The sequence below is a fragment of the Diceros bicornis genome, chromosome 36 (genome assembly GCF_020826845.1).
Source record: "Diceros bicornis minor isolate mBicDic1 chromosome 36, mDicBic1.mat.cur, whole genome shotgun sequence".
Lineage (NCBI taxonomy): Eukaryota > Metazoa > Chordata > Mammalia > Perissodactyla > Rhinocerotidae > Diceros > Diceros bicornis.
This window is the reverse complement of record NC_080775.1, coordinates 15,743,175-15,759,635: the sequence shown is the minus strand read 5'-3', so window position 1 is coordinate 15,759,635 and position 16,461 is coordinate 15,743,175. Positions and strand designations below refer to the sequence as shown.

The 16,461-nt window shown below is 44.9% G+C and overlaps 1 protein-coding gene across 1 annotated transcript in view; it reads left to right on the top strand.

The window, feature by feature from the left end:
• The window catches only part of FAM171A1 (family with sequence similarity 171 member A1), a 130,117-nt gene that overhangs the window by 62,692 nt on the left and 50,964 nt on the right, over positions 1 to 16,461 (top strand). The window contains exons 2-3 of the mRNA XM_058532479.1: positions 9,339 to 9,566; positions 16,289 to 16,381. Of these exons, the coding sequence (XP_058388462.1) occupies positions 9,339 to 9,566; positions 16,289 to 16,381 (321 nt within the window). The remainder of the gene's footprint in view (positions 1 to 9,338; positions 9,567 to 16,288; positions 16,382 to 16,461) is intronic.

The following is a 16,461-nucleotide window of genomic DNA, read 5'->3' as shown; positions in this document are numbered from 1 at the left end:
CAAACTTTACTTTCCCTTCCAAGATGAAGCCCAAGTTGGTTGGAATAGATGTGATAACTGAGAGGTGTGGGCTGTTCCAGGAGCAGGTGGAAGTTGTTCTAGCTCTGTTCCCAGTGAAAACCACAAAGGACTCTATGATCTGGAGAAGCACATATCAGCACGTGATTGTAAGAGAGAGATGGAGAGTGTTGGTTTTGGAGTTTGGATGAGAAGTTATAAAATAAATGCATTCTGTCATTTGTAGAAAAATAACTAAAGGTGTAAATTATTGCTGGAAGGTGAAGGGGGAGAAGGAAAAACAAGGCATATTTTCCACGTGGCCTCTTGTTGTTTGCAGGCAGTTCTGTTAAATCCTGATTGGGGTTCTTCGTGCGCCTGTGAACTCTATACCGTGACTCCTTCCTCCTGTCCCTGCCATTTCCTTGCTCTGAACTTGCTACTTCGTGGTCCCTTCTCTCAAGCCAACAATTTGGGGAAGGCTTGTTGCATTTAGTTCTAAATCTGTGGCAGATAGAAAGGAACTGACTAAAAGATAATGCTGGCCTGAAAGATAGTGTTTAGTTTTCTACCCACAAAGCAGATGCTCTTTGTACTACTTAAAGTGGGCTAGTTTGTGCCCACAGAACCAACTCTTTGAGTTTGCCAAGAGCAAAGGAGCTCTGAATCATAGCAGAGGGAGAATTCCTGAGCGCTGGTTTCTTCCTTCTTGACCCTACTGCTGGCTGATGAAAATTTGAGAAGAATGCTTTAGAGGCTGTGGCTGAATTCCTGATTGTGAAATAATCACTGAGTAAGTGTGTGTAGTGAGAAGAGGCCTGAGCACAGGTCCACTCACCATGAGCAGGCAGAATTGGAACCCGTGATAGGTACTATGTTAGTCAGAATTCTCTAGAGAAACAGAACCAATTGGATGTATGCAGTCATGCACCACATAACATTTCAGTCAACGACAAACCGCATATGTGATGCTCCCATAAGATTAGTGCTATATAACCTGGGTGTGTAGTAGGCTGTACCATCTAGGTTTGTGTAAGTACACTCTGTGATGTTCACACAATGACAAAATCGCCTAACAACGCATTTCTGAGACTGTATCCCCCCGTTGTTAAGCAATGAATGACTATATATGTGTTATGAGAGGTTCGGGGATTTGATCGGAGACGTAAAAGACACTTTCCACTCCAAACAAATGGACTGAAGGTATATTTTATTATATAGAGGATAGTAAAGGCGACAGTCTGCAAACAGATCCGAATAGCTCAAATATTAAGAGGGAAAAAACATCAGCTTGACTGGAAAGGGAAAACATCCACATCGGCTAAAGAGAAATGACACAAATCAACCCAAAAGAGAAACACTAGGTTGACCGAAAAGAGAACGCATCAAATCAATTACTTCATATCAAATCAATTACTTCACATCAAATCAATTACTCACAACATCCACGCCCCACTGCAGGGAGAGTCCTGTCAATCGACGCGGCTGGGCAAGGATCACACGTCCTGGGCAAGGTGTCCCTCCCATAGGTGGAACTCTCATCAGGTCTCAGTTTCCAGCAGTTTTTATACCATCAATAATTTTCAGAGTAAGCAGTTACAGAGTTTGCAGAGCAAGCATTTAGTGTTTCCATGTACAAATGGTTATCAGTGGCGTACGTGCACTGAGCCCCCTGGCTAACGTCCCAGCCCAGTAGTTGTGTACGTGCGTTGTTCTCTTTGGTTATCGTCCCAGCCCGGCACAGATGGCCAGTCCATCCCGTGCTACGACGTTCCAAGAGCCTTGAAATGTTACAACTTGCAGCTCCCTCCGTGAGAGAAAGGCCAGTTCCCACCACACAGAAAGCAGCTTTGTATTTCTTTGTGTGCTGGTGGCTGTAGGTCAATGGAGCGGCCAAACATGGCTGTACTCACGTCAAGACAATATGTGTATATAGAAAGAGATTTATTGTAAGGAAGTGACTCATGCGATTATGGAAGCTGACATGTCTCAAGATCTGCAAGGTGAGTCAGCAAGCTGGGGACCTCAGAGAGCCAATGGTGTAGTTCCAGCCCAATGACTGGCAGGCTTGAGAGGCAGGAAGAGCCAGTATTTCAGTTTGAGTCTGCAAGCAGGAAAAAGCTGATGTCCCAGTTCAAAGGCTGTCAGGCAGGAGGAATTCTCTGACCTAGAGGGAGAACAGCCTTTTTGTTCTTTTCAGGCCTTCGGCTGATTGGATGAGCCCCACCCACATTAGGGAGGGCAATCTGCTTTACTCAATCTACCAATTTAAATGTTAATCTTATCCAAAAACACCCACACAGAAACTTCCAGAATAATGTTTGACCAAATAGCTGGGCATCTTGTGGCCCATTGAGGATGACTCATAAAAATAACCATCACAGATACTGAAAAGGAAGGCCAGAGGGTGGGAGGAGAACCAGGTGGGTGCAGTTCCAAGGAGATGGTCTTCAGCCATACAGTGTCATGCCAGGAAGCACAGAACCTGAGGAGTGCAGACACCACTACCCACTCTCGGCTGTCTTCCAAATCAAAATCCAGCACGAAGGCATGAGGTTAGCAGGGCCAAGGCCCATTCCTGCATCGTAGCTACCAGGGAGGCTGGGAAAGCAAGTTTCTGGCTTTCACCTTAGGCCAAACATGTGATGTGGGAACATACTCACATGGAGGAAGGCTGTTCAGAAGATGCTGGGTTCACCACCAAGACTCATCTTCCCATGCTACCCATCCTTCCAGTCTCAGCTTCAATTTTCATCTCTTCCAAGAAGCATTCTCCCAACTCGATAAACCATAACCAGGGCCAATAGTCATGCAGCATGTACCCATATAGCCAACCCATTCCAGTTCAACGGTATGGCTCATGGGTACCCCTTTTTAAACCTTTTAATGTCACCCCTACATCACCTCTATGTCTATAGATAGTTTCAGATCTTTTTTCTTTCTTTCTCTCTTTTTGTTTTCATTTGTAAACGCCAGACCTTATTAGTCTCTTCTTAGCTATGTTTTTTACTCTATCTTACCCAGTTTCATCCTTTTTGTACTCTGGCACATGGATTGGTCTCACCTCCTCCCTCCTCACACACTGGCCCCCCCCAAAAAAACCTGTAAACTGCTTAAAAACTGGAGCCATATCTTTTTTCCTTCTTCTTTTTTAAATCTCCCACAGTACCTAGTATCATACTAAGCATACAGTAGCTGATCAATAAATATTTCTGATTAAGTACAACTAATTAGTTTTCTGAATTGATGAATGCTTCTCAAATGAATTTTGATAGTATCTATTTAAAACAGTAATGAATAAGAAATAAATAGAGCAACAACAAAAACCAGGGATGTTTAGGCCTGTACCAGATGATGTCCAGAGAAGCCTGTTAGTTTCAGTGATTCATTCAACATATATTGAGTGCCTGCCATGTGGCAGACACTGTTCTCTGTGCTTGGGACACATGAATAAAGAAGAAAAAAGAAACAGACAAAATAGCTCTCTCAAAGCTTACATTCTGGAAGAGTCTGACAGTTGATAAACATGGAAATTATAACACGTTAGAATTGATAAGTGTCGTGCCTGAGGGAAAAAGCAGAGCAAGATAACATCAGAAGTGCAGGGTTAGGTCAGGATTGACATTTTAGGCGAGACGGTCAGAATTGTAAAAAAAAAATTGTTTTTAGACAATCAGAGAAAGTTGAATACTTGCTGGATATGAGATGATATAAAGAGGTTGTTATAGGATATGATAATGGCATTTTGGGTATGCTTTTTTAAATTCCTTATATGTTGTAAACTGGAATGTTTGTGGGGAAGTACTGTGACCTTGTATGATGTCTGGGGTTTGCTTCAAAATGTTCCAGCAAAAAAATGGGGGGTGGGGGGAGGGATGGAGGGAGGGAGGGAGGAAGGAAGGAAGGGAGAGAGAAAGGAAGGAAGACAAGAGGGAAAAAAATCAAGCGGAGGAGAATAAATAAGATAAGAACGGTAGAAAGTTGATATTTGAAACTTGTTTATCAGTGCGGGGGGTTCCTCATACTAGTCTTTCTACTTCCATATGTCGTCTAAAATTTCCATAATAAAAGTTTTTAAAAAATAGCTAGTGGTCAGTAAAGGCCACATTCAGGAGGTGACATGTAAGCAGAGACTGAAGGAGGTGAGGGGGTGAGCTGTGTGGATGGGTGTCGGGGGAGAGGGTAGCAAGCAAGGAAACAGTCAGTGCAAAGCGTGTTCAGAGCCCCTGGCCGCCTCGCCATTCCCTGACTGGGGGAAGGTGCAGGTAATGAGGGCAGGGAAGTGATTTGGGTTGCGGGTGGAGAACACAGAGAGCCTTTGAAGTCACTGTGAGGACTTCAAGTGAAGGTCAGATCTGTGAGGGCTGCTGAGACAGGGCTTCAGAGTTGCGCTCAGATGTATTTTGCTTAGGGGTTCCTCGAACCATTTGGATACCCGTGATTTCTTTACTCAGATTCGAAGATGAGAGTTTGTAATATATTATCCACGCCGTCCAATAGAACTTTCTGGGGTGATGGAAATGTTCTATCTGTGCTGTCCAGTATGGGAGCCACTAGCCACATATGGCTGTTGAGTGCTTGCAGTGTGCCTAGTGTGACTGAGGAGCTCAATTTCTAGTTGAATTTAATTTTAATTAATTTAAACTTAAATGTGTATGCCCACATGCGGCTAGTGGCTCCTGTATTGGACAGCTCAGTATTAGGGGATGGTTGGCTGCACTCTGGCATTTCCCTCCACGCTGGGTTTTATTTGGTTCAAGCAACCAGGTCATTCCCACCTCCAGGCATTCGCCTCTCTGCCTGCCCATCTTTGCCTGGCTGGTTCCTGTGTATCCTCAGGCGTGAGCTTAATGACACCTCCTCAGAAGGCCTTCCCTGACCACCCAGTTGAAAGTAGGTCCCCCCTCCATTATGCTGTCCTGTGGTGCCCAGTTTCCCTTGGAGGCATTCTCCCAGTTGGTAATTATACTTGGTAATTATTTAATATCTAAAACTCCTCAGGGTCGAGAGTCTGACCCCCATTGTCCGTTGTCCACCCACGTGGTCAGCCTACAATGAATACTGACTGAAATGGAAATAGAGAAGGAGCAGTGTCAGTGTATATACAGTTTTATATGGCAGAGATGAGGGGCCTCCCGTCCAGTGTGGGGAGAGGTTGGTGAATCAGGAGCAGTGTTCTTGAATAAACCTTAACCAGGACTTTTAAAGGTTGAATAGCAGTTAGCAACATGACGCTGAAGTTGTGGAAAGAAATTTCCCACAAAGATAAGAAACAGCAGCAGCAGGCAGGAAGGAAGAAATGGGGAAACTCTGGGACAGTGTCTGGGGGTCTGCGGGCAGTGTGTGGGGGTCAGTTGGGGCCTGATTGTGGAGGACCTTGAAATGTGTGCTGCAGGTCAGGGGTGGGCAGGTTTTGTCTTGAAAGGGCCAAAAGTAAATAGTTGAGGCTTTGCAGGCCATATGAGCTCTGTCCAAACCTTCTGAACTCCACCGTTGTGATGCGGAAGCTGCCTTAGACAGTATGTAAATGGGTGTGGCTGCGTGCCAATAAAACTTTGTTTATGGACACTGAAATTTGAATTCCAGATAATTTTCATGGAACATGAACTGTTACTCTTTTGATTTTTTTTTTCAATCATTTGATAGTGTCAAAACCATTCTTAGCTCATGGACCATACGAAAACAGGCAGCCAAGCACATCTGGTGTTTGGCCACATTTGGCGGGGGGCACTAAAGGGTTTGAAGGGGGGCAGGAAGTGGTCAGATCGGTATTTCAGATAGCCCCCTCTGGCTTCAGTGGGGTTTCAGGGGCCGGTCTGAAGACAGTGGCAGTTTCTGTGAAGAGGCTGAGCAGTGTAGTCTGGGCGATAGATGGTGAGGGCCTGAAATAGGGCAGTGTTAACAAGGATGGGAAAGAAAGGCCTGCTTTGAGATAAATATTCTGCAATCAAAATTAGCAGAACTTGGTGATGGACGTGCAGGGTAAGGAGTAAAAGAATTATGTCCCAGGTTCAATTTAATCATCAGGTGCCCCAGCTCAGCAGGATCCGTGAGCATTCTGGCCAGCAAAGGAACATGGCACATCTTAATGCATATGTAGGTCTGGGGGCATTTATAGGGTCTTCCTTTTATCTGCAAGATGAGACTAGCGTTAGTAAATCGTGCCTCACCTAGTCATAAGATTACTCCCCTGGTAGGAATAATTTTGTTTGCTGTTGAATGGATAACCTAATTCTAGATGTTACTCTATAAAAATGATACCACAGTGGTCTGTAATAATTACCTAGCCATATTGACGTCTTCCCCCATCCTATCCTATCCAAAGAAGCAGCTAAATAATCTCTTTCAAAATATGCAATTGCAGAACATAAACTAGGCTTTCCGTATTCGGAGAAACTCCAGTGGTAGAATCAGGATCTTGATTATGGTAGAACTCCCTCTTTCTCTGTTTCTTCATGGATCCTTTAACTTTCTCCCAATCTCAGCTGCTGTTGCCTTCTCAGCAAACAGCGAAGAGAGAGCAGAAACCTTGTCATCCCGACTGTTAATAAATGTTGTATTACCATAAAACGACGTAAATCATCAATGCAGCCCTCCAAGCCACCTTCTCACTTGCCCTGTTCTAGACGATTTCTGTTACGTGACTGTAATGAAAGATGAGTTCATTTATGTTATAACTTCGCTCACCATCTGGGGACCAGGAAGACCAGGTTCAGTAAGAAAACACATGTGTGGTGTACATCTTCTGAATCTGCATGAAGATAACACTGATTACATTGGAGGGAATTGACTAAATGTATTTTGTAATGTCATCTCCTTGATTTTCATGATGTTGATTTTATCCCTCTTCGGCATTCATTTTTCTTCTATAGTATGAAGTAGCCAAGTTCCGTTTCTGTAGCATTTTTTTTTTCTGTCTACAAGGTTTTGAGAGATTTATCTGGTACAGATCTACAGTGCCTAGGTCTAGAATTCTTTATCTGTTCTTTATGGTCGTCTAGTCCAGACATGTGTTGTCATACGTGTATGAAAAAATGGGTGATAAAATGATTGACGACTGAAATTTGCAGTGTTGAAAAGGTTGCTTTAGTATCCTAAGATAGTGGGCAAGTTACCAAGGTGGAGGTTCTTGAACCAAAAGAAATTCTTCTCGACCTGTTGTCCCAGTTGAAGAAGAGCTTCGGACATACAGTTATTACCTCCTGAGAGGATTGTCTTGTCCCTCTGTTTTTGTTTTATTCCTTTCTTCCCTCCAGCTCCCTTCTCTGTGCCCCTCCTGGCACTTTATGACCAAATGCTTTCAAGCATAGCGATTGGAATTATGTAATGGTCATAGCCTGTGTTTTGTTTCCTTTGTCAGGCCTTACGCTAAATATCTCCACCTGAATGTCAAGACGTGCATTGTTATCATCCCCAGTTTATAGATGAGGAAACTGAGACCTGGAGGGCATCAGTAACTTGCCCAGGGCCACATGGCTAGAACTTGGTGAAGCTGAGATTGAAACCTAGGACTCTAGAAGATGTGCCACTGGGCAGTTCCCAGCTCTGCTGCCCCCTCCGCTCACTATCAGGCACTCCCCCAGCCAGCCTCATTGGTGATCTCTCCTCTGAGCCAGGCTGCAAAGGTTCTGTGAATGCGAGCCTCCCTGTCACCTGGTAATTCTTTGCTGTTCCTTGCCCCCACCTCTCTCCCCCAAGTCACCAATAGGGCTTTCAGATCTGAGGCAGCTCAAAATGTATGGCAGAGAGTGCCTGTGAGTGGCCAAGTGGACGTGTCACTGAGCACCATCCACTCCCTTCACACCTAAGCAAAAGGGGTTTATTGGAGCAGGATACACTTCTGATTGTTCTGGAACATCATTCTGGAATTGGTGTCCTTTGATGTCCACCATGATGCTGGAGTCTGGTCCACCACCATCTCTTCCTGGGTTATTACAGAGGCCTCTTAACTGGATGCTTAGTCCCCAGTCTTGCCTCTCCTGGGTCGGTCCTTCACCCAGAGCCAGAAGTTTCTGTAACAAATTGGATTTCCACTCCTCTGTGACTTCCCATTGCCCTTGAGATAAAAAATGATCCTTTTAGGTCACTTCTAAAGCCATGAATGATCTGGCCCCTACTTGCCTGTCTAGCCTTCTCTTTCACTAAGCCTCGTACTCCTCACACTCTCCATCCAGCTTTCAGAACCTGTTTCTGTTTCTCCAGGAAGCATGGCTTTTTTTTTTGCCTCTGAGCCTTTGCACATGCCGTTCCATCAGTACTCCCCTCATGCCTGCACAACACGTCCCCGCAGGCATAGCACCTGCTTGTCTGCTCACTTTTCTTCACCACTGTAGTTTGCTCAGTTAACAATTCTAGGCACAGAGTAGCAGCTCAGAAAACATCTCTTGCATGAATAAATGAAAATTATCCTTTTTTTTTTTTTTTTGACTGAGGAAGACTCGCCATGAGCTAACATCTGTTGCCAGTCTTCTCCCTTTTTTTTTTTTTGCTTGAGGAAGATTCGCCCTGAGCTAACATCTGTGCCCATCTTCCTCTATTTTGTGGGTGTGACGCCGCCACAGCATGGTTGGTGAGTGGTGTAGGTCCACACCTGGGATCCAAACCCGCGAGCCCAGGCTGCCAAAGAAGAGCGCGCCGAACTTAACCACTACACCCAGGGGCCAGCCCCCATTTTAATTTTTTAACGTCAATTTGAATCCATTCATTTCCCACATTCATTATCTGTTTTTGCCGATATTACTAACTCAGCTTCATCAGTCTTTTCAAATGGCTGCTTTTAATCCTTTTGTTCTTCTCACCTTCTCTTCTCCCACTCTTCTGGTCCTCCCCTTTAAAGATATTTTGGACCACTTTTTGGACTAGTCTTCATGATTACCAGCACAGCGAGCCTGGGTTGCCCGTTTCCATGTCACCAGGACTGTTGAAGAATATGGCTGCAAATCTTAGAGCCTGCAGGGTCCTTCTGGGGCAGCCCAGCCGTGTTTGTTTGGGCTGTGTTTGCCAGCAACGCTGGGAGGGATAAAAGAGTATTGTGTTTGTTGCACAACGTCTTAAAGGGATAGACTTTTTCTCTCAATTATGTGTTGGTGCGAGCAGGGAGGAGCCAGAGGAAAGCAGTTGGTGACGGGCATTGGTTTTGAAGAAAATAGGAAATCGTGTAAAGTAAAAAGGGGTCTGTAAGAAGAAAATTTTTCCTGGTTAAAATGATTCCTATTTTGGATGTAGATCTAGATTTTCTTAGCCTATCCCACTTTCTACCCCCTATCGCAGTTATAATAGAATCACTGTTGAAGTGGCCCCATTAATAGCAGCTGTTCTGTGTCGCTTTCTCCTTCTTCCAGAGGTCACGCTGAAGGTCCACATCAGTGACGCCAGCACCCATCAGCCCGTCCCCGACGCGCTCATTGAGATTTTCACCAACCAGGTGTCCATCGCCTCTGGCACCTCGGGGACAGATGGCGTCGCCTTCGTCAAGTTCCAGTATAAGCTGGGCAGTCAGTTGATCGTCACCGCCACGAAGCATGCCTACGTGCCCAACTCTGCCCCGTGGAAGCCAATCCGATTCCCCGGTAAGGTGGTCTTAACCTTTCTCCGAACAGGGCTCGTGGTCAGGAAGTGATGGAGTCCGATTTTGAAAGTGGAAGTCAGACAATCAGAAAAATATTGGTTTAGTCTCTACTTTTTGGGCCTGTTATGGGAAGGAAAGGTGGGATCTGGCATGAAGCTGATTGGGCTCCCCTTTATTCTACGCACACAGTGGAATCAAAGCCTTAGGGTGTCTGCTCACTTCCCCAACGTGCTGTTTTGTGCCTTATTGATTATAACTAGCAGGATGGGATCGAGGCAGTGCTCTGGAGCGGAGCTTCTTCCCTCAGTTCTGTGGGCCTGAGAGCAAGGCTGGCCAAAGAAGTGGGGAGGGATGGCGAGACTGTCTTCTTCTTTTCCCTGTCTTACCTGCTAAGGAAAAACACTCCTGTGTGTTTCCTCTGCTCTCAATACTCTTCTTCACTTCTAGCACCTCTGATCACCAGATGTGTGGGGTTTTTTCCATATATCAAGCAATTCTCAGATTCTCCAACACTAGCTGGGTGTCCTACAGTTTTACTCAATTCCAACACTATCTACGTGGAGATAGCGTCAGATCACACTGGTTAAGTGCTCAGTCCCACAAGACTGTCTCCCTACCCCGATTCAGGTGCCTTTCCCAAGTCCAGGTTGTCACCTGTGCTTCTGACTGACCAGCTGTAGATCAGAGGTTCCCATGACCTCCTCCTTGGGGTCAATTAATTTGCTAGAGTGGCTCATAGAACTCAGAAAAACAGTTTACTTACTAGATTATTTACTAGTTTATTACAAAGGCTATTAAAGAAACAGGTGGGAGAGATGCATAGAGCAAGGTATGTGGGAAGGGGTGTAGAGCTTCCGTGTCCCCTCCAGGCCTCCCACCCTCCCAGCACCTCCACGTCTTCACCAACCTGAAAGTTCTCTGAACCCTGTCCTTTGGGGTTTTTATGGAGCCTGCATTAGATAGGCATGATTGATTAAATCCTTGGCCATTAGTGTTTGTTTCAGCCTCCAGCCCCTCTCCCTTCCCCAGCCCTGATCCTGTGGTTGTCTAGGGCCTGCTCAAAAATCGCTACATGAACATAAACTCTGGAGTGGTTGAAAGGGGCTTGGTATGAATAACAAAAGACACCTTTATCGCTCTCATGACTTAGGAAACTCAAGGGGTTGCGGAGCTCTGTGCCACGAACAGGACCAAGACCAAATACATGTTTCTTATTATAAATCACGATATTGCATTACCGGTCACCACTTCAAAGCGGTCTGCCCACAACAAGGGGCAAGGATGGTGCCTGAGACAGATTCAGCTTGGGATGGGGTAGGTGGGGAGTGGCAGATGGTCCCCCTTTGTCCCCTCACCTCAGGCTCCATCTAGTGCCTTGACCACATCATCTGTCGGCACCAAGATTGGGTGAGTGACAAGGATGGGCTGAGAGCTGGAGGAGATGCTGCCTGGGTAGTGGGGGCTGTTGGGTTTTGGAAACCGACTGACCTGGGTTCTGGTTCCCAATCTGTGCTTGAGCCCCTCTAGCTTTGATGCCAGTCTCTGTAAAAGGGAGCTAATACCACCTCGTAGAGTCGTTCTGATTAAAAAGCAGTTAACATATGTCAACGACCTTACAGAGCCTAAAACACGGTAGGTGCTCGGTGAATATGTAGCACCCAGCACAGTATTTGGCAATGTCCCAATGTTAGTGCTCATCGCTGTGCCACTGAACACTAGACATGCTCCATCAGGGGCCCCGCTGCCTCTGGGACATGTGGGCGCTAGTGCTGCTGCACCTGTCTTATGGAGCCCCAGCATCTACCCTCATTCACAAAACTTTCTTTAGTTCAATTTTTATTTATTAAGTATCTACTGTGTGCCAGACACGGCCCTAGGCACTGAGAATACAGCTCTAGAGACACAGAACTTGCCCCTAGGGAGTTTACGGTTTAGTTATGAAGTCAGCCACAGAAGCCATTTCCGTCTAATGGGATAAATACTCTGATGGATTTATATGTGTATATGTACGTGGGGGGAGGCTGGAGAGGGACGTTAACCAGCTTAGATGAGTGAACGGAGGCTTCGTGGAGGGATGAGTGGGGAGCTGGGTCTTGAGGATGAATAGATATTAGCATCAGGAGGTGCTTATAAAAACATACAGGTTCCAGGACTCAACCGTTCAGTCTGGGGAAGGTTGACCCAGGAATCTGCGTTAACAAGCAACCCCACCCTTCTTGTGGACAAAAGTGTTCACTAAAGTTTGAGACCACTGCTTTGTGAGCTATGGAAAGTAGAATTGATATAGATACAACTGAGGAGATCATTTAGGGAAATTTTAGAGAAAGGGGGATAAACCTGAGAAATATTCTAGAAAGCCTTGGGGACTAGATGGGAGAGACATAAGGGAAAAGACGAATTAGAAGAAATGTGAATTGAATCTCAGATTTCTGGCTGGTGATAGAGCAGATAGAACTGGTGGGCGATGGGGTTGGGAGACCTCCCTAAAGTTGATTCAATTGATGCAGGAGGTTAAAAGAAGCCCCCTTCCTCCTCCCTGTGCATCCCTTCTCCCCTTGCTCAGGCAAGATGGATGGAGGTGCTAGGGAGGGAGGGGAGATGGGAGGAAAGGAATGGGTGTTGGGATCATGGTTGATGACGAGCTTAGGGTAAGGTAGATTGGATTTGAGCTGCCTTTGGCACACTAGATGCATTTGGCCTTTAGTTTGAAAGGATCTGGGGTTCAGAAGGTTTGGGAGTCATTAGCAGTGTTGAGGTGAGAATCAAAACCATGAGGTCACCTGAAGAGTAGAGAGGAGTAGACGTGGGACAGAACCCTGAGAAGCCCAACAAAGTAGGAAAGATGATCTTTATTAGGTTATATCTAAAGAAAATGTTTGACCCCCTCCTCTTTTCACACTGAGAAATCACTGGAAACAATGGAGAGAAGTTTTAAATGGTATCTGGACACCACAACTCCACCTTTGCTAGGAGAACAGCAGCACAAAGTACAGTCGATTCTCACTATTCACAGTAGTTATGTTCTGTAAAGTCATCACGAACATTGAATTAGTGAATACTGAGTCACTACTTCTAGGGGAAGTGCAGGGTTGAGTTCCTGTGAGCCTCTGGTCACGTTTTCGTCAGCTGATCAATACATCATCTTGTTTTATGTGTGCTCTGTTGAAAGACACCTTATTTAATATATATTTTTGTTCATTACTGTTGAACTCACAGCCAACAGCACTATAACTCATGCCTGAAGGAAGCTTATCTAGCCCATGTATTTTCTCTGCAAGACCCATCCCAGCCTTCCTGCTCTTACTAGACAGCATTTCAGTGCTATCGTTTGAGAAACAGTTTGCTACAGCAGATGCCTTATGTATGGAAGTCCCAAATGTTGTAGGTTAGAAATGTTTACTAAGCACCCTGCGATGGGCACACACATCTTGAAAAACTGATCACAGGTGATTTCAGAGCTCAGAGACCCCCAGACCAGTCAGCGCAGAGGTTTTCAGGGCCCAAGGAGTGCCATTCAGGATCTGTGTGAGCTCTCGGGGGCAGGGTGGTCCAGGTGTCTGCACTTGGAGAGGCAGAGAGTACAACGCTAGCTAGTTTGGGGATGAGTTGTTTCCTGCAGGCAACATGGGTACAACAATCTGTCCTTTCTTCCTGACCATTAGGTATCCAGTGCCATTGGGAGAAGGGGTCATTGTTAAAAAAGGTTGTTTACCTTTGAAGTGGTTCTGCAAGATTTATCCGAGTTAGGTTCCTCCCTTTAGTCCTGGCTCCCACGCGTTACCTGATGCTCCCTCCCAAACCTGGTGTTGATTTCTCTCCCAACTTTGAACTCCCAAGATGAATTCTTTCTTTATTCTTTTTTTTGTTTTTGTATTTGAAATATAATTCATGTACCATAAAATTCACCATTTTGAAATGTGTAATTCACAAGGTTGTACAACCATCACCACTATCTAATCCCACAATATTTTCTTCACCCCCCAAAAACCCTGTACCCATTAGCATTGAGTCACTATATCCCAGTCCCCCCCAGTCCCTGGGATCCACGAATCTCCTCTCTGTCTCTATGGATTTGCCTTTTCTGGACACTGCAGATAAATGGAATCCTACAATATGTGGCCTTTTGCATCTGGTGTCTCACTCAGCATAATGTTTTCATGGTCCATCCATGTTGCAGCATGAATCAGTACTTTATTCCTTTTTATGGGTGAACAATATTACATTGTATGAATAGACCACATTTTGTTTATCTGTCCATCAGTTGATGGATATTGGGTTGTTTCCACTGTTTGGCTATTATGACATGCTGCTATGGACATTTGTGTACAAGCTTCTGTGTGAATATGGATTTTCAGTTCTCTTGGAGTGGAATTGCTGGGTCTATGTTTAATATTTTGAGGAACCACCAGATTGTTTTCACAGCATCAAGGTGCATCTTATCTTTCTCATGGTACTTGCCACATTCTGCTTGTGTTACAGCTCTGTCGTGTGTCCTAGTCTGCTTTTAATGTAGAGCCCTTGAAGGCACAGACATTGATCTTTTCCACAGGATCTAGCACTGGGCTTGCATTTAGTGGCAGCTAAATAAATTGACTATGTAGAGAGTCTATGAAAAGAGGGGTCATGTCCCAGGCCAGCTCGCTGGTCCCTTCTGGCGCTATTAAGAGCCAGCAGTGCTAAGTAATTGATATTCTTAGCATCTGATATTTCTCGTTCCTGATATTTTCCCAGAAAGTCACTTTACCTATGTAGGCCTCAGTTTCGTCCTCTTTAAACCTAGAGACTTGGGTTGGATAAAGTCTGAGGGGCCTTAGAATTTGAGTCTGAGTAGGTAGAGGACAGACCCTAGAGTTCAGATCCTGGTTTCAGTAATCCCCAGCCAAGGGATCTTGGACATGTTAATCCCTTATCTATAAACCTGTTTCCTTACCTGTCAAATGGGCATGTAATACCTATTTCATAGAGTTATTTTGAGATTTAAATAAATTGCCAAATTAAAGCACTTAGAATAATGTCTGACATGTTAGCAAGGGTTCAGTAATGTTAGTGATTATTATTATTCCATAATACATTTATTTGTTTTCTCTTAAATTCATGTTCTACCCAGAAACTTGTAGGCTTTGTGAATTTTTTAGTTGGAAGTCCATGTACGTAAACAAGAATTTTAAAATAGTGCAAGTTCTATCATCTTGTTAGTTCCCAGAATAGGGGGGAATATTCTTTTATCATGAGGCGCACATTAACCTAAGCCTGTATTTTTAAAGTTTTTTTTATGTTAATATCTAACTTTATATATTTACATTCATATAGTGTGTACGTTAATATAGTCCTACTGTGAAAAGATTCAAACACTTTACTAAAAACTTGTAATGAGTAAAAAATGGTTGACCGTTGTAGGGCAAACAGTTGTTACATGAGAGATTGCAGCATTTGGAAGTCTTTTGCTAATCGTACTTAAAGGAAAAACTGTTTCCTTTCTCTCTACTCACAGTGCTTCTGACACCAGACCAGTGGAGTTTTTTCCTCAAACCAACCAGTTCTCCAACTCTCTGGACACCAGCTGGGTGTCCTACAATTCAATTCAGTTCTGACAGTAACTACCCAGAGTTAGTGCAGACCCCACGGGTTAAGGGCTCAGTCCCACAAGCCTGCCCTCACTTCAGATGCAAGTCCCAGGTTGTCACCTGTACTTCTGACCAACCGGCTATAAATCGGGGGTTCCCACGACCCCCTCCTCGGGTTTGATAATTTGCTGTAATGGCTCACAGAACTCAGGGAAACACTTAACTTACGTTTGCCAGTTTATTCTAAAGGATATTGTAAAGGATACAGATGAAAAGCCAGGTAAAGAGGTACATAGGTTGAGAGATCTGGAAGGGTGCTGAGTGCAGGAGCATCTGTCCCTGTGGAGTTGAGGTGCTCCACCCTCCTGGCATGTGGATATGTCTACCAACCCAGAAGCTCCCCAAACCCCATACTTTTTTGGGATTTGCATGGAGGCTTCATCATGTAGGCAAAATCGATCATTAACTCAATCTCCAGCCCCCCTCTCCTTCCCAGAGGATGGGAGGTGAGGCTGAAAGTTCCAAGCTTCTTCTTTTTTTTTTTTTTTTTGTGAGGAAGATCAGCCCTGAGCTAACATCCATGCTAATCCTCCTCTTTTTGCTGAGGAAGACCGGCTCTGAGCTAACATCTATTGTCAATCCTCCTCCTTTTTTTTTTTCCCCCAAGCCCCAGTAGATAGTTGTATGTCATAATTGCACATCCTTCTAGTTGCTGTATGTGGGACGCGGCCTCAGCATGGCTGGAGAAGCGGTGCGTTGGTGCGCGCCCGGGATCCAAACCCGGGCAGCCAGTAGCGGAGCGTGCGCACTTAACCGCTAAGCCACGGGGCAGCCCCCCCAAGCTTCTAATCACGGCTTGGTCTTTCTTGTGACCAAGCCCCATCCTCAAGCCATCCAGGAGCCCACCAAGAGTCACCTCATTAGAACAAAAGATGCTCTGATCCCCCATCAGGAAATTACAAGGGATTTAGGAGCTCCATGTCAGGAACCAGGGGCAGAGACCAAATATATATTTCTTCTTATGTCACAGTACCAAAAATCAGTATTGTTGATTGATTTGAAATCAGACAATACAAAGAATGCAGAGTACCGGAAAAATTAGAGTGGACATTTGGATTTAAGTGTCAGCACTCCCTTATACCCATTTTTGTTTTTGCAGTATTTTCTTCACTGAGCCTTGGCCTGCTTCCAGAACGATCTGCTACTCTCATGGTGTATGAAGATGTTGTACAAATAGTCTCAGGATTCCAAGGTATGTTGAATATTTAAAAAGAGAAGTGACAATAATTTTGGGACCAGCTACTAAAATCTTATGATGGATAGCTTATCGTC